The sequence below is a fragment of the Carcharhinus amblyrhynchos genome, chromosome 5 (assembly GCF_965287045.1).
Source record: "Carcharhinus amblyrhynchos chromosome 5, sCarAmb.v2.hapA, whole genome shotgun sequence".
Classification (NCBI taxonomy): Eukaryota; Metazoa; Chordata; class Chondrichthyes; order Carcharhiniformes; family Carcharhinidae; genus Carcharhinus; species Carcharhinus amblyrhynchos.
In genome coordinates, this window is record NC_137328.1 from 1,134,583 (window position 1) to 1,161,041 (window position 26,459).

A 26,459-nucleotide genomic window follows, 5' to 3' on the forward strand; every position below is an offset into this window, starting at 1 on the left:
GCTTGAAGTATAACCACTCAAATGGCCTGATATTTCCTAACATTTCCTGGGACCTTGGGGACTAGCCACCGTCAACACAGATGCTTTGACCAAGGTGCGAACATCTTGAAAATTCTGCCCAATAAGACACCTTGGGCCCATCTTTAATCCTTAATGTCCAAGCATGCTGTCAACAAATTTAAGAATAAGTCACCTTTCATTCCTGCATTTTATCTCAATTTAAAGGCACAATATCAAAACAATCAAATCCTACAAAACCCCACATTTGTAACAGGTTAGTAATTCAAACAAATTTACTCAGAATATTCTATTCACGTTGTGTATGTTTTCGGTTCCAAACATGTCTTTAATTTACTCCATAATAGTAACATTTTGCAGGTTTCTGAACTTGTGGTGTATTAATTTTACATTTTTTTTGTTAAATCTTATCTTTTATTTTGATTTAGTAATGCACAATAATCTCTCCCATGTGCCCAAGAGCTAGGTGGAGAAAACCAACATTACAAACTGCAGTCAAAGGGCCAGAATTCCCAACAGGGTGCACTCTCTGTGCCTAGAACAGGTCAATGGACCACCTTATCTTGTGTAAAACGGAAATCCTGAAATACTCAGCACGTCAGACAGGCTTCATAGAGAGAGAGAGGGGCTGGGATTTTCTGTCCCTGTTACCATCGGGCAGGTTTCCGACAGGGATGGGAAATATCACAAGGATGACAAGATCATGTTTTAAGTCAACATGAAAGCTTTATGCAATCATTCCCTCCCCCCATCAGTGCTAGGCCGTGTTACCCGCCATTGGGAACCTCATTGTAATAGATTTGCATATTATTATCAGGCCCATTTACTGGAATTGTTTTCCCACTGCCCCTATCAAATGATCCTTTCATGGTGACATGATGTTGGAATGGCATGAATCATGACTGGCTTCAAAGGCAGGAACCAAGCCAAGAACAACATGTACTGCAAGGGTTTCTACTTAGTGAACGTTCAGCTGATCTGTGACCACACCAAGTACATCCTCCAGATGTGTACCCAATTTCCAGGCAATATCCATATCTCCCGCATTCTGAGCTGCTCTCAGATCCCTAACGTGACAGAAAGGAGAGGTCACTCGTGAACAGCAGGATCCATGGAGGAAAATCCGCCAGCAAGGCATCAAACCCAACTTTGACACTACAGGGAGTTGGCACCGACCGTGTCCCATGTCACGTTCGATGACTTGCTGGCAGGTTTTCTTCCTGTGAGTGGGCTGAGGACATCACGTTGACCTCGACTGCTCCAGGGAGGTTTCTGAGAACCTGGGTGTGGATCTCTTTCAGCCATCACTTCCCGGTGAAGTGTGGCTAGTGTGCACTGGGGCGGCTTTTAACTGTGTGGTGTCTTGAGCATTGCAGCGCTAAGCTGATGGCAGATCAGGGGAATTGGAGACTGCACTGCCAGTGATACTCCATGGAACCCATGGCTGAAAATCATATGCACAAAGTACCGCACTGTACAACAGGAAACACTGTGTGTGTGTGTGTGTGTGTGTGTGTGTGTGTGTGTGTGTGTGTGTGTGTGTGAATAAAGGATCTCAAGCATAACCTCCGCAATCCTTTAAACTCTTGCAAAGTGGAAATCATTGAGTTATGAGAACTTCCTCCTCAAACCCACCCCAATCTCTGGGCTTAGTCTGTGCATTCCAATTGGATTTGCTTGGGAGGAATCACTTTTGGTGTTGGAGTGTCTGTTTTAAACAAACAGTAGTTGTAAGAGACTGACCATGCTGGAGTATTGGATGGTTTACGACTTTATAGCCTGGACAGGCCAATGGAAAGGGGACACATTCTCTTTAAAAATGCATGAAGTGGATCAGTCAATCTGTCTTAGAGGAAAGTTCACAGATTACAATGTTCTCCTGCACTCCTGGCAGGGTTTTCTCCAACTTAAAGAAACGTGCAATATAAATATTGTCTCTTGAAATATCACGTAGAGATACATGGCCAGAATGATGGTTCTTTTTTTGGAGTGTGTGGAAGAGAGGTTATGTAAAAAATGTTTTAATTAAATTGTCTTTTATGGTGCCTTATTAATTTCAACATTTCTCCCTTTCTCACCACCTCTTTTTCACTCTATAATATTTTTGTCTCATAAGTTATAATGCTGCATATTGAAGGGAATGTGACATTTATGCAAATGATTTCTGTAATGAAAGCATTTGGAAAAAAACTGCTGCTCTTTTCATAATAATTATTCATTTGAAAATGGCCCTTCAGGGCTCAGTAACATCAGGTTTAGATTAGTGTAATTTTTTTGCTGCAGTGGAATTCTCTTAAGATAATCTGTGATTAGGATAAACTTTATTTAAAGTGCCAGACATTTTAGGTGTGTGTAGAGGATTATTTATAAACTATGAAGAAGCCTTGCTGTAAAGCCCCCAAACCTGAGGAGCATGATGGCATAGTGGTCAGCACTGCTGCCTCACAGCGCCAGGAACCGTGTTCAATTCCAGCTTTGAGTGACTGTCTGTGTGGAGTGTGCACATTCTCCCTGTATCTGTATGGGTTTCCTCTGGGGGCTCCGGTTTCCTTCTGTAATAAGTCTTCAGAGGCAGAAATCCCTTCACCAAAATTCCTTTATTTACAATGCCAACAGCAGTACACAGAGTGCTATCAGTTGGCAGTCTACCTGTGAGAGTGCCAGAGGAACTGACACTCCCAATTAACTAAAAGGAAAAGACTCCCTGATTGGCCCATCAATTGACTCCTTAATCAGGGAGCTCATATTCTAATAGGTCAACTTCAATGGCCTGATTGAAGTCATTACGCCTTCCATAGCCCAAAGATATGCAGCTTAGATGGATTGGCCATTGGAAATTGACCCTTAGTGTCCAAACATGTATAGTTTAGCGGGAAGTGGGAGAAATGTGTGAGGTTATGGGTATAGGGCAGGGGGTGGGCCTGGGCAAGGGCAAGGGCAAAGATAAAGATGCTCAGAATGTAGGTGCAGACTTGATGGGCTGAATGGCCTTCTGTACTGTAGGGATTCCATGATACATGAAGGAAAAGGTTAACGAGGGCATTGTTGTCACATGCACTAGACAATGAAAATAGAAATATAATGTTCATTTCTTTTCGTGTTGCAAATGATTAAAACTTAAAAATAAATTAATTGTTGCAACCTGTGAAGGGCTGAAAAAGCAGATTCAATGGTAACTCTCCAAAGGGAATTGGATAAACACTTGATGAGAAATAGGTGCAGGATTATGGCGAGAAAGACTAATTGGATCGTTCTCTGCACAGGAACAATGGACTGAATGGCCTTCTGTGCTTAAGTTTCTGATTCTAATTCTCAGACAAATGTAGCAACTCATCAAAAGTCTGCAAGCGCAGTCAATAAGGGAATATGTTTCACTAAATTCAGAATAGTCACATTGGTGAGAGGTGGGATTGAGTAATGGGTTCAGGAACACCTAACTTCCGGGATTTATTTGACTATATTTACCTAATCTTTTTCCAAATCATTATTGGTTAGGTTTGAAACCTATGAAATAAGAACTGATTATTAATAATCAGCAAGCAATTCCATTAGTTTATGTGAAGAACTTAAAAAAAACTAATCTGAGCCCAGGGTTACCTATTGTTATTAGCAAGTCAAATTCTTACTGAGTGATATTCCAGCCAAATCTTTAATTAAAAGTTCTGTTCCCCAAAATGACGTGTTACTGGCTTTGAAAGGTGCTGAACCTTTGTGCATGGCCGTACCTGGGACTGGGCATTTGTCCTGACACACAAGTTATTTGTTAAATATTCCATGAAATATTGTGCCTGGAAAAAGGTTGACGTACTTTAAGAGGATGGTCATTCAAGCAGGTTCTGCTATCTCCTTCCCCCAGCCTACCCCCAAAACCCCCACCCTTTCTCCTGATTCTTTTACTTTGCTACAGTCAGCAAAATGGACAGGGGATTAAAGGGTTATAGAATTAGTCGAAAATGTCTGGTTTTTGCTATGCTGAAACCTATCTAATGACTTGCACTAATGGCCTGGAGTTTTGCCATTGATCCTAATGTCCAGATTCCTCGGGTCAGTCAGTGGCCACAGACTGGAATAAATTCTCTCATTTCATGAGGAAGGACAGCCAAACAAACTGAGACCTGTATCGATGTATCTTGTACAAATTATTCAGAGGATGGCAGGAGGGAGGAGCTCAGGAAAGTCATGCAGAATGATAGATACCAGTGCTAGGTGGAATGTGCTGATTTTTTTTGTTTAGTCCCCCAGGTTAATCCATGTGACAGCTCAAAATCTGTGCATACCTCCTTTTGGCATTCAGCAGAGGGGCCAGCGAACTATACGTTGTATTGACTAATCAAGATTAATAATAGATTACTGTCTGATTGACCCTTTTTATGCTGAATCCAATTGGTGCCTTGTGATTGGCTTGTTCTAAGCTCTCCCCGTGCTTCATAGACATCAGATAAGAAAAGCAGCAATAGAAAAGTCTGAAATGTTGAGGGGAATTCCACATTCTCTGAATGAGCAGTAACATTTGAATAATTTATTGTGTATCTGAAAGCTGCCAGAATGCTCACAAGGTTAATTACTTGTTGCACCAGTTTGAAATTTTTCTCTTAATAGTTGGACTGTTGCCACAGCAATAACGTTAAAATTTTAACCAACATTCTTAGTTTGATTATTTTGCTCAAATGCCGTTTGCACCTTTACATCAGCAGTTTCAGAATTTGCAAGCTTCTCTCCCATATCTTTTGCTGTCTTGTGAACTTTCAGACATATTCCCCACTCTGAAAGATTCCTTGCTTTCAGAGGATGTAATAAAGCTGATGACTTGTGCTTTATTTCAGCTTCCTTCAGTCTCATTGCAATCAAAGTTGTTTGAGTAATGCATTTTTCTTTGTCAATTGTATCTCTCCATCTCACCTATGTCTGCCCAGGGTGATATATAACAGCAGATAGAAAAATAAAGTTACTAAAGAACTTTAATGCCTGAATGAATTTTAGTAGATTTTGGGGTTCATACAGCTCTTCAACATTCGGGGCCAGGGAAAATCAGGCTGGAAATGTCTTGCACAGTGCGAAGGACATTCAGTACTCGGAGTGTGAACGTGCCAAATGCCACCACTTCTGCTGCTCTCCAGTAGGGCTGATGCAAGGAGGAGCGGATGATGAGGGTTCAATCCTGATTTTGCTACAATATATGTTGGGTGTAAGGGTGTAATGGACAATGAGAAGTGACTGTTGCTGATCCTTTTTGCCACAATATTCCCTCACGCTGGCATCATGTTTCAATAGTGTTTTGATATTCCACACAACAATTTTTACTTTAACAATCTGTTTCATTGCACAGCGTCCATCAGCAGTTAGGTCAACAATGTGTACTGTCCTACAGTTTGTGAAGTCAATGCTCCAGCTCAGTTAGGTTATTTTAGTGGCTGGTTCTGCAATAATTCTTCACTTAAATGCTGTTCTGAAAACAACTATTTCTCACATTTTGCGATTGATGTCAAAGCAGTGGAAAGGGTGCAGCAGAGTTTTGATGGAGTTGTGCCCAGGATGAGGGTATTCAGCTATGTGGCATTGTCCATCCTGCAGCAGAAAGGATTAAGTGGAGATTTGACAGGTGATCAAATCATGTGGAGTTCAGATATTGTGAAGGAGGAGGTTTGGGAACCAGAGGAACAGATTGAATGTATTTGGATGAAAAACCACTGGGAAGATGAAGGGCATTTGATTTTATGCAAGGAGTTGTTGTGATCTAGAATGTGCTGCCTGAATGGGCAGTGGAAGCAGATTCAATAATAACTTTCCAAAGGGGCAATTGGATAAAGGCTTGAAAAGGAAAAACAATTGCAGGCCTATGAGAATAGAGCAGAGGATTGGAACTGATTGGATGGTTGTTTTAAAGAGCTTGTACAGGAACAGTGGGCCGAATGGTCTCCTTCAGTCCTGTCTAGTTCTATGCTTCCCTGAGTTCTGCCAGTTCTGCTCTGTGTGGATTGCCCACCCTGCATTGATATTCGCAGCAAACTCTGTCTTTATGATCAAATAGACAGACAGCAAGGAGTCTGTTCTTTTTCTTGACTCCCCCCTGTTCAACTGCACATATGCAAGTTTTCTGGAGAATATCTTTCCCCCGGGAGTAACATTTTCCTACTGAACAGCAGTGACTGTACTGCTGGCGGGGTTGTGAGTGTGCAGCACTTTGATCGAGGCAGGTTCTACAAGAGAACACGTTTATTTAATGTTCACTTTTTATTTATCAGGTGAGGGGGGAGTGAACGTTTGAGTGCTTGGAAAGTTGTGGCCTCCCAGAACTGGATTTCCACACTCAGGGGTTGTTCAGAGTCCATTGTGTAGGAGAGGCGGCGAATTCTACACAGTCGTCACCCACTCTTTACCAGCTTGCTGGTTCGGGGACTTCTGGGTCTAATATGTTTCTGAACACTTTGTTCCAATAGCTATGTTACACATGCTGCTTTTGGAGTGGAAGTATGGATAAGGACAAGAGGGATTTGGAACCTGATTAACTCTCCTGTGACAGGGTGGTTAGCACTGCTGCCTCACAGCACCAAGGGCCTGGGTTCGATTTCCAGCTCGGGTCACTGTCTATGATTTCTTCTGAACACATCCTCAAGCCGCATCATTTCTATAAAAAAAACTTATGCCCAGGAAAACAGTGTTTTGTGTTATACGTGCTGCAAGTTCTCCCAGTGTCTGTGTGGATTTACTTTGAGTGCTCTGGTTTCCTCCCACAATCTGCTGGTTAGATGTATTGGCCATGCCTCAGTGTACCCGAACAGGCACCAGAGTGTGGCAACCAGGGGATTTTCACAGTAATTTCATTGCAGTGTTAATGTAAGCCTACTTGTGACTAATAAATAAACTTTAAAACTCATCTTACTCTTCACATCTGCGTGCACTGCAACAAATAAAGCCCACAGCACAGATCTATAGAAGAGAAACTTGCATTTATATAGTGCCTTACACTTAGGATATTCCCAAACCCTTTACAGCTAATTAAGTAGTTTTGAAGTGTGGCCAGTGTGCTGCCTATTTCTGAACAGCAAGTTGCCACAAGCAGCAATGCAATAATAACCAGAGAATTTGTTGTGGTGATTTTGGCTGAGGGGTAAATATTGATCGGGACACTAGGGGAGATCTCATCAGCCCTGGTCTTGCACAGTCTGTCAGTAATCCCTGGCAATGAACCCAAACCACTTCAAACTATTTCCCACTGCCCAGTGAGAGTGCAGGAAGCTGTCAGTATTGACAGGTACCTGTGCCCCTGGCCAGGACTGGAAAATAAGGATAGTTATACCAGTCCTAACAATGCAACAAAACTATCCTTTATGTCCCTGTCACAGGAATAGGCCAGGCTTCAGAGGGAAGAGTTAAAGATAGTGTTGAAAGTGAAATATTGTGGACGCTGTGGAGAGTGGGTGAACAAGCGGCGAAATGGTTAAACCGGGGCAAAGGATGGTGGTTAGTACCAAGGAAGTGTGGTGTCTCCAAGATCCTTGTCCAGTATGCATTAGTGGGTGAGCCCAGGGTGATTTCACTGTTAAATAGTTGGTAAAAGGTTTCCTCCAAATAAACGGCGCGGCTGCAACACGAGAAGGACACAGAGAGGGATGTTTCTCCCGCTGTCTGTGCCTCGGAGGTGAATTGCTGATCATGTGTTGAAGTGGGCAGTGTTTTGTGGGACAGTGACAGTTCTGCCCCCTTCAGCCATCCAGCAGCGTCTGTGTCACATGAAGAAACCGCAGTTCTTTAACCCACTTCCCCGCCAGCTCTGACTAAGGGAGACAATGCCTCATTTTGCTGGCATGACTTGGCTATTTCCCAAAATTAATAAAGGGGACATCGCTACCTTTAGCGTTTTTAACTCTCACACCAAGCAAGCATTCACTTTTTAAAGAAACTGTGAACTGAGAATTAGTTCTTGCTTTTGTGGCGCATTCAGAATGTTTTCAGATGGTGAGTGCTGGGTTTTTTTATCATCGCTGCAATTTGTTAAACTTTCTACTTGCTTTTTGAGTTGATGTGTAATCCGGATTGACGGTAGGGAGGAAAACACTAGTTTCTTGTGATCTTTTACACGGATGGACATTTGTTCATGGCCCTGTTTTTGGATTGCAAAGCTCTCATTCTGAACCTAATCGTTGGGAAACAAATTGAACATTTTGTTTCTTTTTTTTTGGGGAAAAAAATTAAGCGGGAGTTTCGAATAGCTTCCGGAAAGAGGACTTTGATATTGTGAGGACGGTAAATGGCGAAGAGGGAGTATTGGCCGAGTTCCGGATGAGTGCAAAGGCTGTTAGAAGCTGAGGGACAGGAGTTACAATCGATGAGTACAATTGTTTCAGGTTAAAAAAAAACAAAAGAAAAAGGTTCCTCTGATAAAACAAAACGAAATTGTTCCTAAAAGCTTGGTCATTTGATGAAATTGCCGCATCTATCCAAGCGCACAAACTGGGCAGAAAGCTTGTGCACAGTGACCTGTGTGTGTGTGGTTAGTGAATACTGTGCAAGGTGAGGCAGCTTCATCCTCCCTCTGACACTGAACAGAATGATTCCACTCACTGCTATTCCTGCCTCACTCTTCATCCCCACCTTGTCCCATTCCCGCGGAGTTAGTCCAGGATAATCTGGCTCTCTTTTCATTCAGTTTGTCAAATCCTGGAGAAAGAAATCTCTCAGTCATTGAAGCTTTGTTGCGTTTCAGTTGAGTTTTGTTTTATGTATATAAACATATATATCTTCATTTTCATAATCCAGACAAATTAAACGCGTTGGTTTTCTGGAGCCTATCTCATCCTGTGCTTTCCTCCGCTAAAACTATAATAATATTGAGATGTTGCGGCCCATTTGTTTTTAATGAACAATTGTCAGGTAAACTGGCGTTATTCCTGCCTGAATGTGTGAGATAAAAAGTAGCAAAAGCAAAGCTTCAGTTGTAGCTGTTTGAACACAGAGAGGAGGGGGGGATAGTCAAGTGTTGGAAGATTTACAGATAAGAGTTTGGAATGATGTGGAGCTGGGAGATACTTGCACATTCTTGTTTGACAAATTGCAGCTTTCTTCGGGAAAGATCCAGTCATCCTCGGTGTCTGGGTTACTCTGATGTGGACCTAGAGACTATAACAAAGTTAGAATTAACAAATACAAAACACACACACACACACAGAGGAACATCTGCGAGATTGAGACAATATCTGATTGTGGAACACACTTGGTTGGGGAAACCTGGAACTAGATGTATTAGTTAGTCAGCTTAATAATCCCTGCACAGACTTTATTGATTTTTCTAAGGGCAAGTTTATGAAGTAAATAAACTTGGAGTTGGTATCTTAATAAACTGCTTTGCTTAGTCTGTCACATTTAGTTATGGGGCTGCAGCGTTTAAGAGGAACGGCTAATTCGAATACAGAATGTTCACAGCAGGGGTCCAAATTAGCCCTTTGTTTGGGAATGCGAGCTCACTTGAGCTTGCTTTGAGAGCATTCCTCCGTTTTATCCTAATGAGTTGCAACACTGATAATGTGGCTGATGATCTTCCATTGATTTCACTATCACTTGCTTGTCTGGTAATTGATCCGTTGCTGAGCTTCCCAGTTAATTATATCGGCTTTGACATGGCCCCAGTCTAGGGGGAATTTCAAGTCTTGCAGAATAACAGTTTTAATAAAAGAGTCCATTACTGCAGGTGCTGCTGCTATAGCAGGCAGTCTGGGCAGGGCTGGGCTGACTGCGGGACAGCGAAGGGAGAGTGTGCTATTGGCAATGTCCTTTTAGCCTCTCACAAATAACAGCCATTAGTGGGAAGGTCAGAAGCAGAGTGTACAGCTTGACTGCGGGACTGAGTGCCACTTCAGAAATCAAGAGGCTAGCTAATTTTTTAAAGGGAGACAGAACGAGGGAGAGGAGGTTTGAGAGTGCAGCTACTGTGTGGCATTATTGATTGCACAGCGAAAACTCCACCTATGGGATCTTCCCTTGGACCAAAGGTGGACATTGGTGCAATAATTCTGGGCTGTTTTGTTTTATTTTCGATGTGTATTTTTTCCCCTAAACCAGCATTTCCTGCCTTGCTGTTGCTTTGTAATCCTAATGACAGTGAATTGAATGTTAGTCCAGAGTGCATGTGGGGGAAAAGTTTGTAGGAAAGCTTTTAGAGAGAGAGAGAGGAATGTGCATTTGTGTCACTATTGTGTACATTTGCTCATTATTTCTCATTGACACACTAATGACACCAGAGCTATCATCTGAGTGCTTTCTGCTGTGCCAAAGGGTGAGGTTCCATTATCAACCTCCAGCTCTAAAGAAGCAAAGGATTGTCAGAAAATACCATAGATTTTTTTCCCCTCCTGATCTCTAAATTCCTAAATTGTTCAGCTCCGAGTTGCTGAATGTAATTCCCCCCTTCTTCCCTCCCTCCCCTCTTTCCCTCCCTCCCCTCTGTCAGTGTGGAGTTGCCACAGGATGTCATTCTGTGCCTGCCAGTAAGACAAGAGCTTTGAGTTCTTTGCACTGTTATCCAATGACATCCAGTGACTGGGAGGGTGAGCTGATGGTCAGGTCTCACTCGTGAAGCCTGCACACCTGACTGGCAGCTGTTAAGCTGTACAGGGCGTGCTTTGGGAGTCACAGTCTATGCATAAATGATCGGGGTATCTGTTCACGAGGTGCGAAAGGAGTACTGACCCCCAAGGAAAGCACAGTTGCAGCCAAATTCTTAACTGCACATCTTGCTTCTGACAGCCAAGAGGCTCAAAAACCCACGAATTCTTGCCGTCAGGAGCAGCTGAAGGGAATGTGAGGGGGGGGGGGAGCAGAGAGAGAGGAAAGAAAGTGAGTCAGAGCAAGCGACTTCACTTTAAGAGACTTAAGTACCCAACTCCATGCAGTTCAGTACAAGAGCAGCATCTACAGAGCCTGGTTTCATGGGGACATGGCAGAACTCTGAAAGTAACCTGCTCTTCAGAATGACCCAGCAGGTGAGTTGGATTTAAATACTGTATTTTTGCTTTTCCTTTTGTTTTCTTTCCCAGTTTAGTTTTTCCCTGTTCAGCTTGATGTGGTTTTTTTTTTAATGTGTAGATAACGTGTATTTTGTCACTGAGCAGCTGTGTTGCTGTGACTGGATTGTGCATGCCCGCGCTCATTACTTCCCTAAGAACACGTCTCTGCCTAGTTTGAGGAAAAGGAGGAAGAAAATAAAAGTACAGCAATATCTCGGAGCTGTAAAGTTTCACAGGGAGAGTTCCAGCAACGCTTGCCGTTGAGTGAAGTCGATTGTACCTCGAGTGCTTCTAATAAACAGAGCACCGTGTCCTGTCTCCCCCGACTGACAGACCTCAGCTGAAACTGATAGTAGGTTGAGGGGCCTCTCTGAGTTCTTTAATTGGCTTCATGTGCTAGAATGCAGGTTTGTGTGCTGCGGTGAGGGTCAGCGGGTCCATGCCAGAGTTCAGCAGTGGGATCATTAGTATCTTGTGCAGACACGCTTTTCCTTCTTGGATCTCATTTTCTCTCTCTCTCTCTCTCTCTTCTACCCTTTTTCTTGCTCTCTCCCCTCTCTCTCTCTCGTCCGAGTAATAACTTGGCTTTTCCCCCAGTGTTATGTCTGCACTAGGGGCCGTTTTACAAGCAGCTGAGACTTGGCATGTTCCTTCTGATGGGAGAGCAGAAATCTTGTTGCAGGGCCAGTAATAACTGATAATTAATCACAGAAGTGGGTGTCTCTGTACCAGGCACTCTCTGATACGTGCCCTGCCTGCTCCCTGGTCTTCTTGCAAAATTGTTGGCTCTGTTGAATGAAAGCAATAGTTTCTTCTTGGATGCAGCTCAAACAAGGGCAGGGAAGTTCAAACTCAAACCTTTCTACAGGGTTGTTCCTCTCTTCCAGTGTTCTGACATGTGGAATTCTTGCCTAGTTTGGTCATTAGGATTAGCAGAGAGAGCCCAGGAGTGAAGACGCTCACTGCAGACAAGTACTGATCTAGCTCGCAACAAATGAAAATACTATTAATGATGCTGAGTAAATTTATAGCCCCATTTTTAACTATTTGATACTTAGCTATTTTAAAGCAAGGCTCTTAACTATTTGGGGCATATTGATTTAAAGCAGGTGAATTTTGCTTCCTGTAGAGGGACCCCAGTTACTGCGAATGGAGGACTATACCCTCCGCTGTCTCCCTCCCTGAGCAGAGGCAGCCTCTACCTTTCATTCGTTCTGCCTCTCGGTACATTGTTTTTTTTAGATAGGGGATATTTTGCTCCTTGGTTGGGTCGCTTCTCTTTAAGGAGCAGAAATAACGGACAGCAGGACAATGCAGCTCTTCCGAGCTCAGGCCCTTCTGTTTGTAAATGGTTTGAACAAACTGCTTTTGTGTGCTGTGATGTTAATCCCCATTCTGAGACTTGCAGGCGTGCATCATTATCCTTCCAGTCAGTGTAGGTTCACACTGGAAGGAGAGCTCTCATGTAGTGAAAGCAAGTGGAACAGATGTGACAGCATTTTGCAAAGTGTTAATGAGTAATGTAGTGAGGCAAAGGCAGCGCAGGTATAGGAGAGCAGTTGGGGCTCTCATTTTTATGCTTGTGTCTGGGTTGTCTTTACATGAGATCAATAACACTATTAGTGCCATGAAAAAATGTGAGAATTTCTGTAAAAGAATTTTGTTTTAAAATATGAAATTTGAAATAGAAAGCACTGTGTTTCTGCCATTGGCAAATCTAAAATTATTTGTGTGCAATAAAAGAACACAATTTTTGTGTGAAGGAACCGTCAAAAAAATTCTATGGAATCCAAATAGATTATTAGAACTCAGTGCGAGAAGATTCTGTTCCTTGAATGCAGTAGGATTTGGTTAAAGGAGCTCCACAGTTTACTAAGACAATGAAGTATCCTTTTCTGCTGTGTGGAATCGTGTAGCTGGCTCACACGGAGTTCCTGATTTTGAGTGTGGATGGTTGAATTTGGTGATAGAGTGATACTTTGCAGAAGAAGCACTGGTGAAAATTGACTTTCGTGAATCACAGATTCCTCTTTATTGGCAGGTGGGGGGAGCGGTTGGGGTGGCGGGGGGGGGGTGCGGTGGTGGTTGGGGGAGGGCAGTTATTTTCAGACATAAATTACTCGCTTGACTCAAGACCGAGATAAGGAGAATAAAGCTTCCCGATCTCCCGGGCCGTAATCAGTGCAAAGGACTGGAATACTCTTTTTGTATATTGATGTAAATACATCAAATAGCAAAAAAAAAATTGACTGTTAATTGGCTTCATTAATTGTTACAATCAATTCCTGCAAAGTGAATATCTTTATTACCTAATTGTTTTTCATGGACCAGGAATATGCACATAACTGGAATCCCCATGGAAGAGTGCGAGGGAATAGATGTCACACAATCTCATGCCCAGTTTAAATTTGTAACATTAGATTGTCTGCGATATAAATTGCTCGATGTTTGTGTTACAATTAATATGTTTTTGACAATAATTGTGGGAGACACACACAGATGATAATTGTAGAAAGTGACTTGATGTAATTTGAGTTCTAAACACAGGAAAATGCGTGACTGATACAAAGCACAAATTTGCGAAATAGAGATTCAAAGCCGGGATTAATCCTGAGTACAGATTTTTAAAAACGGGGTTTGTTTTTTTTTCATGTTCTGCTCACTTTCCATAAATATTCCTTCCCCCGGCATTTATCCAAGTGGTACAGACTAAATTACAATTTGAGAGTCAGGTTTCTGTGCAGTGAAAGAACACTTTTGGAGTTGGGTTTTATTTTATTGGTACGATCAACGAAAGTAATCGATCTCTGGTAATGAATAACAGAAAATAAGTTTTTTTTTGTTGTTGTTCCAAAGTATTGAATTGATTCTTCAGAACGAAAGGCTTTGAGCAGCTCAGGTAGTTCTCACCTCTGGCACTTGCCCATCTATTGAGCCTTGAATCACTGGTGAATTAGAGAATAACAAAAATGCCGAACTTCTCCCAATTTGGTATTTTCAGATCGGCGGAGAGGAAAAGCACATTGTGAGCACCTTGCGCTCGATCGAAAAATTGTATTGAACTGCCGAGGGGTTAATTCGTTTGTGATGGTTTAAATTTATCTGTCAAATTGCAGTCTCGTAACTTTCAATAATGACCTCAGAACTGATATAAAAATGAAAATACTTTTCACTCCAAAACTCCGAACTAACACTGGAGGGAATTCCTGGAAGCATCAAAGACGGGAGATTATTGAAGCAAGCATTTGCGCTTCTTTGTTCAAAAGTCAGAGGTTTCCTGTGACCAAATCACGTTTATGACTGTGATACCTAAATACACAGATTTACGTTAAATTTTGCCGCACAAATTGTAACTGAATAAGTGCTTCTGTAATATGTTGCTGTCGGCTGTCTTGTCACAAATATGCTTTAACCCAGGTGAGTTTGACTTGGAAAAGTGAAGCAGAGTAGCAAATATTTTGGTTGTGAGCAATTGAATTTTAAATATCCTGCAGTAAAAATAACTAAATGCTGCACTGAACTACTGAGATGATCAAATGATTGAGTGTTGCTGCTGTCAGTGATCAGATAAATCATTTACTGTTTAGCTTGTTACGTAACAGAGAAATTGGCATTATTTTGGGAACATGTTATACAGCCTGCACCAGTGTTTGTGGAACATGAACTGTTTCGTTTATTAACTTCTGTCTGTCCTGAAGATTCTGATCACTTGAGGATCTGATGTCTGTGGATCTGAAACACTGCTGAAGGTTAAAATTTGATTGCAGAATGAAAAGGAGATTGGTTGATTCTTTTGCAGGGAAGTAAAACACAATAACTCAAGGGAAAGAATACAACTTGGTACAATATTTAAAAAGGTGTTTTAGTCTCACCAAAAACTAAGAATCTGTCTGCTGTTTTTTGTGCTTAATAGAAGCATAATCTTTTATTAAATGTGGTTTAGCGTAAATGGTAGGATTAATGGCAAATAGTTGGAAGGTGTACTCGTTTTGTAATTATTTTCTGGAGTCGTTTTGTAAGCAGAATATAAAAGTACAAGTGAGATAATCACAGAAGTCGATTGGATGTAATGATCACCTGTGACAGCAGGTATATGGGTATTGGAGATCATATCCTCTCACTCGGTCTGTTTACATTGTGAACAACCCAGCTAGTGGAAGGGATGGCCCACATTCCTCGGCAGATTTACATTTGAGCTGCCGTGGCTAGATTTATTTTGCTTTTCCCAGGGAGAAGGTACCAGAAGACCCAGCTTTAATCCTATTTTTATTATTTCTTTACTTGTAAAAAGTGACAGAATGTTTGAAAGGGTCAGGTTTGCCTCAAGACCCCGATAACCCTTAAAAAGTGTAACTGCTGAGGCAGACTTGTTTTTGGGGGGGGTGGGTGGGGGGTTGAGGAGGTGGGAAAGGAAGGAGAGGATTGGCAACTTTTTGATCTGTTGTAGGTTGAAGCTGACCAGTGTTCTTCAGCCTCTGTCTCTGCTGCCAGTATACTTTTCCTGTGTGACATTTTGCCATTCTTGTTCAGTGTTTTTCACATCAGGAAGGTGATCTGGTTTTAATCTGCACAAAGCTGCATTTTTTTTTCCTCTGATTTCAGGACTGTTTAACTAGGTTGCAAAGTCATGTGCTTTCGATGGTCCATTATATATATATATATATTAATTACAGATTTCTGAATTCACCAAAATAACTTGAAGTTGATCCCATTTCCAAAGGCTTCTTTTGATGTTCTTGACAGATAGCAAAGAGTCCAAAGGCTACACACAAGGGTTCGAGTGAGAACCTGTGGCAAAGATACTGCGTAGCTGATAATAGTGCCTTGAATCTTCAGCACTGATTCAAAGCATAGACTAACGAAGATTGAAACGCCAATGTCCTTTTGTAATCACTCTGCTTTTTGCTAAAGTCAGCAGCAAAGGAAATGTTTTAAAACAGCAAAGACTAAACTTCCTGCTGTCTCTTTACACAAGCAAGGGTAAAGTGTCACCCTTACTCTCTGAACCCATCACGAGAACTGTGATATAATTGAAGACAATCTGAGTGGAACATAAATATTAACCAATTAGCAAAATAAACAATAAAAGTTTCTCAGTGTGTGGAAAGGTGGGGGATGGGGAAGCGAATCAGAAATTAATTCTTTTCAATGTTTTCCATCGAATTCCGACAGTGCAGAAAGAGGCCATTCAGCCCATTGAGACTGCGCCGACTCTCCAAAATAACGTCCCACCCAAGTCCTGCCCTCCGTTCGACCCCCCCCCAAAAGTTATCCTGCACGTTTAGCCCGGCAAATCCATCTAATTTACAGATTTTGCAAGACTAAGGGATGATTTAGCACGGCCACCTAACCTGCACACCTTTGGACCATGGGCAGAAACCAGAGCACCCGGAGGAAACCCACACGGACACTGGGAGAACGTGCAGACTCTGCACAGACAGTTACCTAAGGCTGGAATCGAACCTGGCTCACTGGCGCTGTGAGGCAGCAGTGCTAACCACTGTGCCGCCAGGTGGCCGTTTGAAAGCTGATGAAACCTAGTCTTCTGTCAGGTTATAAAGACAGACTCAGGAGAGTCATGCAGTTTGTTGATGATAATATCTCTGATGGTTTCATTTTATTTTTGAAGGTGGATGGATTTTTAATTCTCCAGCGCGGGATCATTTTAAGTTGGGTTTTGATTCCAAACACACACTGGATGGGTGAGTTTGTGCTGGGCCGGCCACATTTTCCCCAAGATTCCACAGGCTCTCGACTCCATGTGCTCAGGCCTTCATTAATTAGGAGAATTGATACAAATTCAATTCTGACTCCCACTCACTGTTTCTGGGAAAACATTCAGGATGATGCCATTGTTATTACTGTTGAGCAATAAAATGAGATTAATTTTGGTCGCCATTGTTCAATTAACCTTTTTAAGCAGGTCTGCCTGCACTGTGTGCATGAAGGAGGCAACGCTCTATGGTAACGCCTTCTGATTAACACTCTGAGAGGAAGCTTTTCAGCAGAACCTTACTGCAGTCTCCCACCCAGTGTCAGAGTTTGCAGCCAAGAAGTAACCTCAGTGACTAATTAGTTGCTGAGTAAGACATCTGGTAACTGGGCAGTTTTGTTGAGTGAGGATGTGTGTGTACGTGTGTCACTGCCGAGGCCATAGATTACTAGGACTGTTTGTGATAGTAAGAACTCATTCCCTCAGGTCATTGTGACACTGTGGGTTAATTCAAGGAAAGACAGGCTGTACACTCTGTACATTGATAACAAACTGGTGTCATGGAACTGAACAAGAAACAAAAAAAAATGTTCTTTTTAGATCTTTCAGCTTAATGAGGGAGGAACGAAATCTTGTTGTCATTCCTAGTTAGACTTTGACTGATCACAGTGTCTGATTCCGAGTGAGATGATACAACTCCCACAAAACCTCAGCTGTCAATGACGAAAATTATTTTTATTTTTGACCCAGGATACGGCTGCTTTTAACTCTTTGTGTCCTCGAAGGTTTCTTTTGGTTTAAAAAAGGCACACTTCTTAAAAACTAAGTTGAAAGTAAGTCATCATGCTTTTAGCTTTTTTTTTTCGGGGGAGGTATTTTATTTAGTCTCGCGCGTTTGTTTTCCTGGCACTGTGTGATGTTTTCAGAAAAGGTGGCACAAGCCAAGGTTGATGAACTCTGAGTTGCTGATATACAGCCAGGATATTTCATCCTCTGAGGGTTTGAGTGAGGCTGGTTATTAATTGCAGCATAAAGTGACCAAAATCTGTATCCCTCCCGCTCTCTGGCCACAACTCCCCATTACACGCAGAACATAAATTCACTCCAGGTTTCTTGTGTTGAGTATTATTGTGAGCAAGAGGGACACAATGAAGCATTGACATATTGCTGAAGTCCCAGCATTCTAGGAATCCACCAGATAATGGAGGGTAGATACATTTGAGCTCTTCTTGGAGCTTAAGCGCAACATAATCAGAGCTGTGAGAAATCGGGGCATCGTTAAAGAATGTCCTCACTTCCTTATATTTATTCAGTTCTTTTAACCTCGACCAACTAATTCTAAATACACTTACATTTGCCAGAGGAAAGCAGATATTCTTAATGTGAGAGCCCTTCCAAGCTCTAGGGGTTTAAAAGAAAGGCAAGCACAATAAGATGCTTTTTCTGAGACACAGCACAAGGCATGTCCGGCCTGAATTTGAAGACCAAGTGTTGCTGATGCATCGTTTGAACGCCGTGTAGTTACAGGTTAAGACTGGAATTTGGGAAAGTCTGACTCATTCTCTCTCCCTATCCCAGCCGGGGTCTCCCCGAACAGCCTCCTTCACCACACTGGTTGCTCCAAATGTGTGAATCTGGGTGCAAGGAAGTTCAAGTGATGGGCTGTTGAGTATGAATGGGAATGGGTGTCCAGATAATCACCAATGCTGGTAACTAGTTAGGCACTCCCTTGGCCAACATAGCCGAGGTCCTAGCCTCTGCGGGTCTTAATTCAACCAAGAATCTACTGCCGATGTCCTCACACACACCAAGTTCCGTTCCTCTATCACTCTGTTGTTGCTGACCCAGGTTAGCTCCTGATCAAATAACATATTGATTTTAAAATTCTTGTCCCTGTTTTTAAATCCCTCCATGACCTTGCTCTTCCTGCTTTCTAATTTCCTCCAGCCTCATAAACCCTTAAGATAGCTGCTCTCACCTAATTCTGGCTTCAAGGGCAACTCTCAATTTTAATTGCTGCACCATTGGTTGCTGTGTCCCTTCAGCTCCCCTAGCCCCTCACTCTCTCTAATTCTCTGCCTTCCTCTCCTCCTTTTAGATGCTTCTTCAAACTTATCTCTTAACTCTTGATCATCTGCCTGAATAGCTCCTGCTGTGGCTTTGTATTCCAGTGAAGCATCTTGGGATGTTAATGTTGTTACATAAATGCAAATAATTGTTGCTGCTGCTCCATTCCCAAGCATTTCAACCTGAAAACAATGTCAAAGTGATCATTCTCATTTCAGTCCCTTGGACGATTTGCTCAGTTTTTTCATTTTGTTTCTAAGCGATCCCCAGACCTGTGGAAGGTGAGCTTCTCCCAACTTCTCAGCTTCTGCCTGTGGCTCTCTAACCTTCCAACACTGTGAATATCCCTGAATATTTGAACAGTCTGAGGCTGTTCGGCCCTTTGGCTGTTCTGCTATTCAATGAGATCGTGGCTGATTTGTGTCTCCATCCCATCTACTGGATTTAATGCCCCAGTTCAACACAATGTATTGGTTTCAGTTTTTACATGTTCAGTTGACCGTCCAGCCTGGCTGGTTTTCCAGAGCAGAGCGTCCCACACTTTTCACTCCACTTTGTGCAATGAAGTGCTTCCTGGCATCACCCCTGAATGGCTGGAATTGTTAAAGCTTTTCCCTCTTGTTCTGGACTCCCACCAGAGAAAATAGTTTCTCGATGTCAACCCTACAGAATCTTTAATTATGTTAAACATCTGAATGAATCTTCTCTAATCAAGAGAATACAAGCCTTGTTTATACAACCTGTCCTGGTAATGTAACTCCTTTTTGCTCCCATATAATTCTGCTGCAGAACTCCCTCCAAGGCCAGTATATAAACTTATTGTAGAGAGAGATTGGCCATTTTATTGAGGTAATACGTTGCTACCGTGGTAATGAGGCTTGTCCAGTTATCTGCTTGAGAGCTGTCAGGGAAAAGCAGGCTGTACCTGGACCTGGGAGGTGTGAGAAACAGGTCAGGCGCAGAGGGTGACAGTGCTCACTCACATCCATGTGCCTGATTGGTCTGTTGTATGGGCTATCGATGGCCTGGTCAGGTTGCAGCACCTTGTGGGACAGATGTCGATAGCCAGGGTGATCTGAAGCATTGCTGGTGCCATCTATCTAGAGATTCCCAAGTTGGGTATGAGTCACTTACCGTAGTTTAAAGATTCCTCATTTCAGACAAAGATGAGAAGAATTTTCTTCCTCTCGAAAAGGAATGTGAACCTTTGGACCTCTTTTCCACAGGAGGTGTTGGAGGCAGGGTCAGTGAATATTTTTAAGGCTGAGGTGGATAGACTCTTGAATAACAAAGGATGAAAGATTATCGGGGAGGGGGGAGGCATAATGTAGAATTGAAGCCACAATCAGACCAGCCATGATTCTATTGAATAGCAGAGCAGGCTCGAAGGGCTGAATGGCCTACTTTTGCGCCCAGTTTGTATGTTTGAAAGCCAGGCACTGCCTTTTGTAGATCACTTTTGAATGTTGAACCATTAAGAAGCTCTGTGGGCAAAAATATGATCCCTTGACATGGAAATCTTGCTTTTCCTTACTTGCACCTATCACCAGTGGGTAGGAAGTAATTAGACTATAACAACCTAAAGATCACCTCTTAGCAAAAGGGTGAACTTAAAAGAAAAAGCACAAGTTAATGTTTCTAAACAGTTTATTAGGCTTCCTGTGTTTATGATGTTCAACTAATTTACCCCAAGCAGATAATGTTCCCATTCCAGTCAGTGACTGGAGTACAAATCTGACCCTGCACACACATTCTGTAAAGCAACATTCAATATTGACCTGATGCACTTTAACATAGACACAGAGTAAAAATGTCAACATTTGGAGAGCATTTTTTTGTTAAGAGACATGTTCTTTTCCGAATTCGGTTTGATTCTTGTTTCCATGTCAGATCAAGCTTTTCTCATTGTCGGATAGTGGGTTTTTTTCTCTCTGAATTTACATGTTATTGGAACAGCACATCTATTGTCGAAAGTGCAGACTGTGACATATGTGGGACTGGGGCCACCAGAGGAAGACATATTAGGCCATGTTCCCCGCCTGTTGTGAATAGAGTACGGATACTAATAGCCACTGGCTCATTAGTGCAGAATGAGTGAGACTTACACAAGTGTCACTTTACAAGAAAATGCTGCAATACTTCACTCCAGAGCTGGTCAACTTGGGGGTGATGACATGCAGCATTCTGCCCTCTTGACAGTGTGACTATGGATATAAGTTGGGGCATGATAAAAATGTGTATCCATCTGGCCCCAGTTTATCAAGGCAGGGTGCTGAAAAGCTCTTGTGGCTTTCACTGCCCTGGTTGAACGCATGGACCAGGGAAGGTGTTAATACTATTTCTGATTTAATAGGTTGTGAAGCTGGATGTCACCACCAGTGCTGTCAGCTGGTAATCAGGGGACATTACCGTCATTCCTGCTCTCCTTAACGCCTGCACAGATTGACATTGCGAAAATACTTCCTGCAGTCTGCAACATACGAATGTCATCTGCAGGGTGTGGTGTTCACAAACTGCCAGCTCCTTTTCAGACAGCTACATCAGGAACAGGGATTTCTGCTTCGACCTCTTGTGGGCTTTTTCTCTCTCCTTTCCTCTGTCTGGACACTTGCTGTTTGGCACAATCGGCGACACGTGAAAAGGCATTTATGATTGTTTGTGTTGAAACTGTGCTGACACCTCACCTTCCACAAGTTTCATACGATCACAGCTGTGACTTTACTGTTTTTAGAAACATCCCAGGCGGGAGTTTAGGAAGCTGTCTTTCCAATGACGAATGCAGTTTCAGTTACTGTGCTATGAATTTCGGGCAAGTAGAATTTTTAACCATGTCTCCCTCCTCTTCCCTGAACCCAGGCCAATAAATGTCTGAGCAAGAGTTCAGGATTGGTGAAATGGTCGGCTCCTCCTTTCACTCCTCTTTTCCAGTATGTGTTACTTTTCCTGACTTACAGAGATAGAGGTTTACAGCAAAGAAACAGGCCTTTTTTAACCACTAAGCTAGCCCCAATTGCTCATGATTGGCCCAAATCCCTCTACACCCATCTTACACATGTAACCGTCAAAACGCTTTTTAAAAGTCAAGATTGTACCCGCCTCTACTACCTCTGGCAGCTCGTTCCAGACACTCACCACCCTCTGTGTGGGGGAAAAAAAATTGCCCCTCTGGATCCTTTTGTATCTCTCCCCTCTCACCTTAAACCTATGCCCTCTAGTTTTAGACTCTTCTATCTTTGCGAAAAGGCTTGCCCAGAGAGTGAAATGTGACTGAGTTTTACGTGATGTGGTTTGAGCTGCCTCCTCTCTCCATGAGGCTGATCCCAAGTACAATCTCACAATGAAGCTCGGAGCTCAGTTCAGTTAGTGCAGCCGTTGTGGTGATGTTTTCAGTGGCTGTTACAAATGGTACTACCACAGAAGGAGGCCAATCAGCCCATTGTGTCTGTATTGCCACTTTACAGCAGTTGTTCTATTAGTCCCACTCTTTACCTTGTATTTTTCCCCCTTTTTTTCAAGTATTTATCCAATTCTCTTTTGAAAGTCATTAATAAATCTGCTTTCACTGCTCTTTCAGGCTGTATGTTCCAGATCACTCCATCAAGCTATTTCATTGATTTCCTTAATCTGTGTCTCTCTGGTTACTAACCCTCCTGCAGGAAACAGCTTCTTCTTTACATTTGTAAAACCCTTCTTATTTTGAACCCCTCTCTGATACCTCCTCTCTAAAGAGGACAATTCCAGCTTCTCCAATCTCTCCACATTAAGTGAAGTCCCTCATTCCCGGTCTCATTCCAGTAAATCTCCTCCCCACCCTCTCCAAGTTCTTGACACCCTTTGTAAAGTGAGATGCCCAGAATTGAACATAATACTCCAGCTGAGATCTAAGCAGTGTTTCCACCGTCCTTGCTGTTATATCCTGTTCCTAAAGCTAAGGATCCCACGTACTTCCTTTTAACAGCCTTCTCCGACTTATCCTGTCACCTTCAAAGATTTGTGTACAGGCACCTCGAGGTCTCTCTGTTTCTGCATCTACTTTAATATTTGCACTAGTGAGTTATCTACAAACAGCAACTGTGCACCATTAATCTCACCACTCTTCCAAATTTGGAGTGAATTAAGTGTTAAAAGTTAGGAGATGGGCAGGAAAGTAGAGTCTAGGGAAGAGTTGGATCAGCCATGATTTTGTTGAACGATGGTGCAGGCATGAAGGGCTGAATGGCCTCTTCCTGCTCTGAATTTGTGTCCTTAAACATTGCTGAGCTGGTGGTCCCTCGTCTGTGTTTAGCTCACTGACCGTGACTCGTGTACTCGGAGGGATGGGTGATCAGAGAACGTACCCTCACTCTGAAGGTCTCTGTTTCTTAACCAACCTTCAACTTACCTGAAGTCGATCAATTGGCCGCTACAAAATCATCGGTGAGCCGATGTGTTGGTGATAGCTGGCTGTAAATACTCAATACTTGCATTGTAAACCGAGAGAACAAATATAACATTTAATGAAGGAACAGCTGATGTCTTTGCCTCTCCGGGTTCAGGGTCACTGATGTGAAGTGGGAAACATAAACCTGGAAGTGAGGGTTAATTCATCATCATGTCCCAATATCCCTTTGTCATTTTTGTACAAATGGAATGCATTGACTCGTTGTTTGCAATTGACAACATATTAATAAAGTGCTTTTAAAGCAGTAAAAATACACACTCAACATAGATTTTGGCAGATTAGTTTTAATGGGCTGAAGGGTCCAGTTTATCCAAACCCAGACACTCTCTGAACGCTCGCTCTCAGTCTGAAGCTCCTCAAATCGAAGTGGCCAGCTGAAAAGATGATCAAATAGTCCCCAGAGCACTCTCCCTCCCCTTGTGTCAAAGCTCCTTTATCGGTGAAGTCACTAAGAGAGCAGAAAGCAGTGACCAGCTGATTACTGATGAAGTCAGCCATATTCTGGGGGAGTTGGGAGTTGGGGAAGTGCGTAGGGATTGGGGGGGGGGGGGAATGGGAGGAGAGAGGTGGGGGTGAGGAAGATGGTGCCTGTCTTGGGAGATGGGGAGCAGGCTCTGTGAGGTTGTTTGGCGTTTAGCAGTTCACTATCTGCTTGGTATTTCAAAGATATCCAGATTTTCTAAAAAATTAAATTTGTGTATGAATGTCTAGAGAATCTTGACCTTTTGTGCTGTGAACTTTTCTCTTGTCTTTTGTTTTAATCTGAGTACCATTCAGCCCATTGTGTCTCTGCTATCTCTTTGAAAAGAGCTATCCTATTAGATCTTTCCCCATTGTTGTAAATATTTCAAGTATTTTAAACTAAACAGTTGCAGCATGTTTAATTCAACCTGTCCTGTTATATTTAAAGGGTTTAAAATCAGATTTGCTTTGAAAGCTGAGGTTAGTAAGTGGCGAAATGTAGACTCATTAAGGTTGTTTTGTCATTTTATAATTATTTGTTGCTGTGAGGATTTCCTGAAGTTAAACTTTTCTCTGAATGCTGTCTGCTGGGACGACAAAATCACCTCGGCAGTAATACAGCCTCCCAGTCCCTGCAATAAATTCACATTGTGTGAAATCTTCAGTTTGAGGGTTTTGAATTGGTTAATCACATTGACAAACATACCAGAAACTTTGTCCTTTTCTTCCCTCCATCTATTCGACCTAACTCTCTACATCCAGTGACCGATTGTTAACAGGGTACTGCCTGCTCTGCTAAACCTTAAACCTCAACGCCTAACGTGAACTCGGAATGAAATCTCAGCATTGGTGGTAATGGTTGATATCAGCAGTGTCACATTCTGATCTGAGATCCTGCTTTTGATATTGTATGACGGACGCAACCAAAGGCTGGCCAGTTTGTATAAATATTTTTTGTTTCAAAAAGAGCATCAAAATTGTTCTGCAGCAGGAGGAGAAAATCTATTCAGCTTCTATTTGCAAGCGCTGTTGATTTGCTGCTTTTTCTTTCTCTCTGCCAAGTGCCTGTCACCGCAGAGGAAGGGGGGGGGGGGAGTGGTGGAGAGAACTGCTAAAATCGTGTCACGTAGCACTAATTCATCTGCACTCATTAGAGTGAGCTAGGGACAGCGCTGATGGCCAGGAGCTCCACTCTACACATGACATACGAACAGTTTGGGGAATAGAAAATTGCTTTCTCAGGAAGACCAGCCAATTAAGGACTTGACCATATTGAATGTCAAGTGTTAATTTAGGTTTTTCTTCATTTTCCCAGTAGTAATGTGGGTCCTGTGATGAGCAAATACATGTCAAGTAAAGTTGATTGCATGAAGGACCCAGGGTATTATATGTCACTGACAAGTCACAAATGTACTTCACTGCTTTAACCCCTTCAGTGAGCAGGGAGAGGATTAACTGTACAGACGTAGGAATTGATAAGAATAGATAGTTTCCATTACGGAAAATTGTTAGCTGAGACAGACAGGAATAGTGCAAAGTGGGCGGGGTTGCGAATAGGGTTTGATGAGGTTTTTTCCCTGTTTCAAAGAAGGTTTTCCTGATCATTATTAAAGGTGAGAATCTGTATAGCTGGTGGAGGCTGTGATTCTCATTAGAGCTAAAGTGATAGACTTTTCATTACTGCATCTTAATAAACTGTTGGTTAATTTTTATGTAACATTTATTATTTTTATTGTTTATGATAATATGCCTATTATCACCTTTCTCTTGTAGGGATAGTCACAGTTTTCCAATTTCATGATCCCTGCGGTTTCCTCCTTTAGTGTTTCTCTTGTATTGGAACTCTGACCCCACAGACAGGCATGCCCGTCATCCAGTAGGGATAGTCTGACGACATGTAGGTTTTATAAAAGAGTAAATAACTAAATTAGTGAGAGAGCTGTTAGAATCAGTTTGGACCCTCCATCCATTGACATCTGATACCGAATGGACACAGCACAAACATTGATCACCATGTGTGAAAACAAACAGCAATAAACACCTCCCAATGGTGAGAGATACAAAAGGCACATTCATACCAATTTAATTTGTCTGTAACTAAGATTTAAATATCTGAACAAAAAATGTTAAAATTAAGCATTGGATTAAAAGAAACAATTCAATTTGTTTATTATCTTTGCTGTGGGCAATTGGGATTAGTTTAGGGGTTTAAAAAAAAAAGGACGGCATGGGCAAGTTGGGCCGAAGGGCCTGTTTCCATGCTGTAAACCTCTAGGACTCGATAACTGCTTCTTAAAACACCAAAATATCAAAAAGTCAGGTGGACCACAGAAATTGTGCTGAAGAATTGAGATTTTGTTGCTGTAAAAGCTCAAATACATGTTCAAATATTTGTATCTGGAACCGTGGATGACCATGCTCTGTAGGCTTTATAATTATTTTAATTGTCCAACCAACAGCAGTTTTTCCTGTCTTGCTTGGATTTGGTAGGCCAGCTTATTGGCGTATCTGAGCCACAGTGTCCACAGGCTTATTAAATAACACAAGTATTCAGAGAGCAGCACAAGGAGCATCTGCATCAGTTGGTGCATGGGTAACTTGGGCAGGATTTGAAACACTATACTTGGTAGCTCACGGCTGTAATCACTCAGAAATTGGTCTGTAACTGCTTTCTGTGGTGTCCAGGCAAACAGTGTTCACGTTTGGCACTAAAGCGAGTGCTATGGGTATGAATTTGAAAGTCCCCCTTTCCCCTGAG

General features: G+C 42.3%; 1 protein-coding gene across 4 annotated transcripts in view; it reads left to right on the top strand.

Moving 5' to 3' along the window:
- Positions 1 to 26,459, top strand: part of bnc2 (basonuclin zinc finger protein 2) — a 449,449-nt gene that overhangs the window by 123,270 nt on the left and 299,720 nt on the right. Inside the window, exon 1 of one of the 4 annotated variants that reach the window (XM_080188303.1) lies at positions 7,859 to 7,974. The exons of the other annotated variants lie outside the window; for them this stretch is intronic. Coding sequence (XP_080044429.1) covers positions 7,972 to 7,974 — 3 coding nt within the window. The 5' untranslated portion in view covers positions 7,859 to 7,971. Of the gene's footprint in view, positions 1 to 7,858; positions 7,975 to 26,459 lie in introns of those variants that run through there. 4 annotated transcript variants of the gene reach the window in all.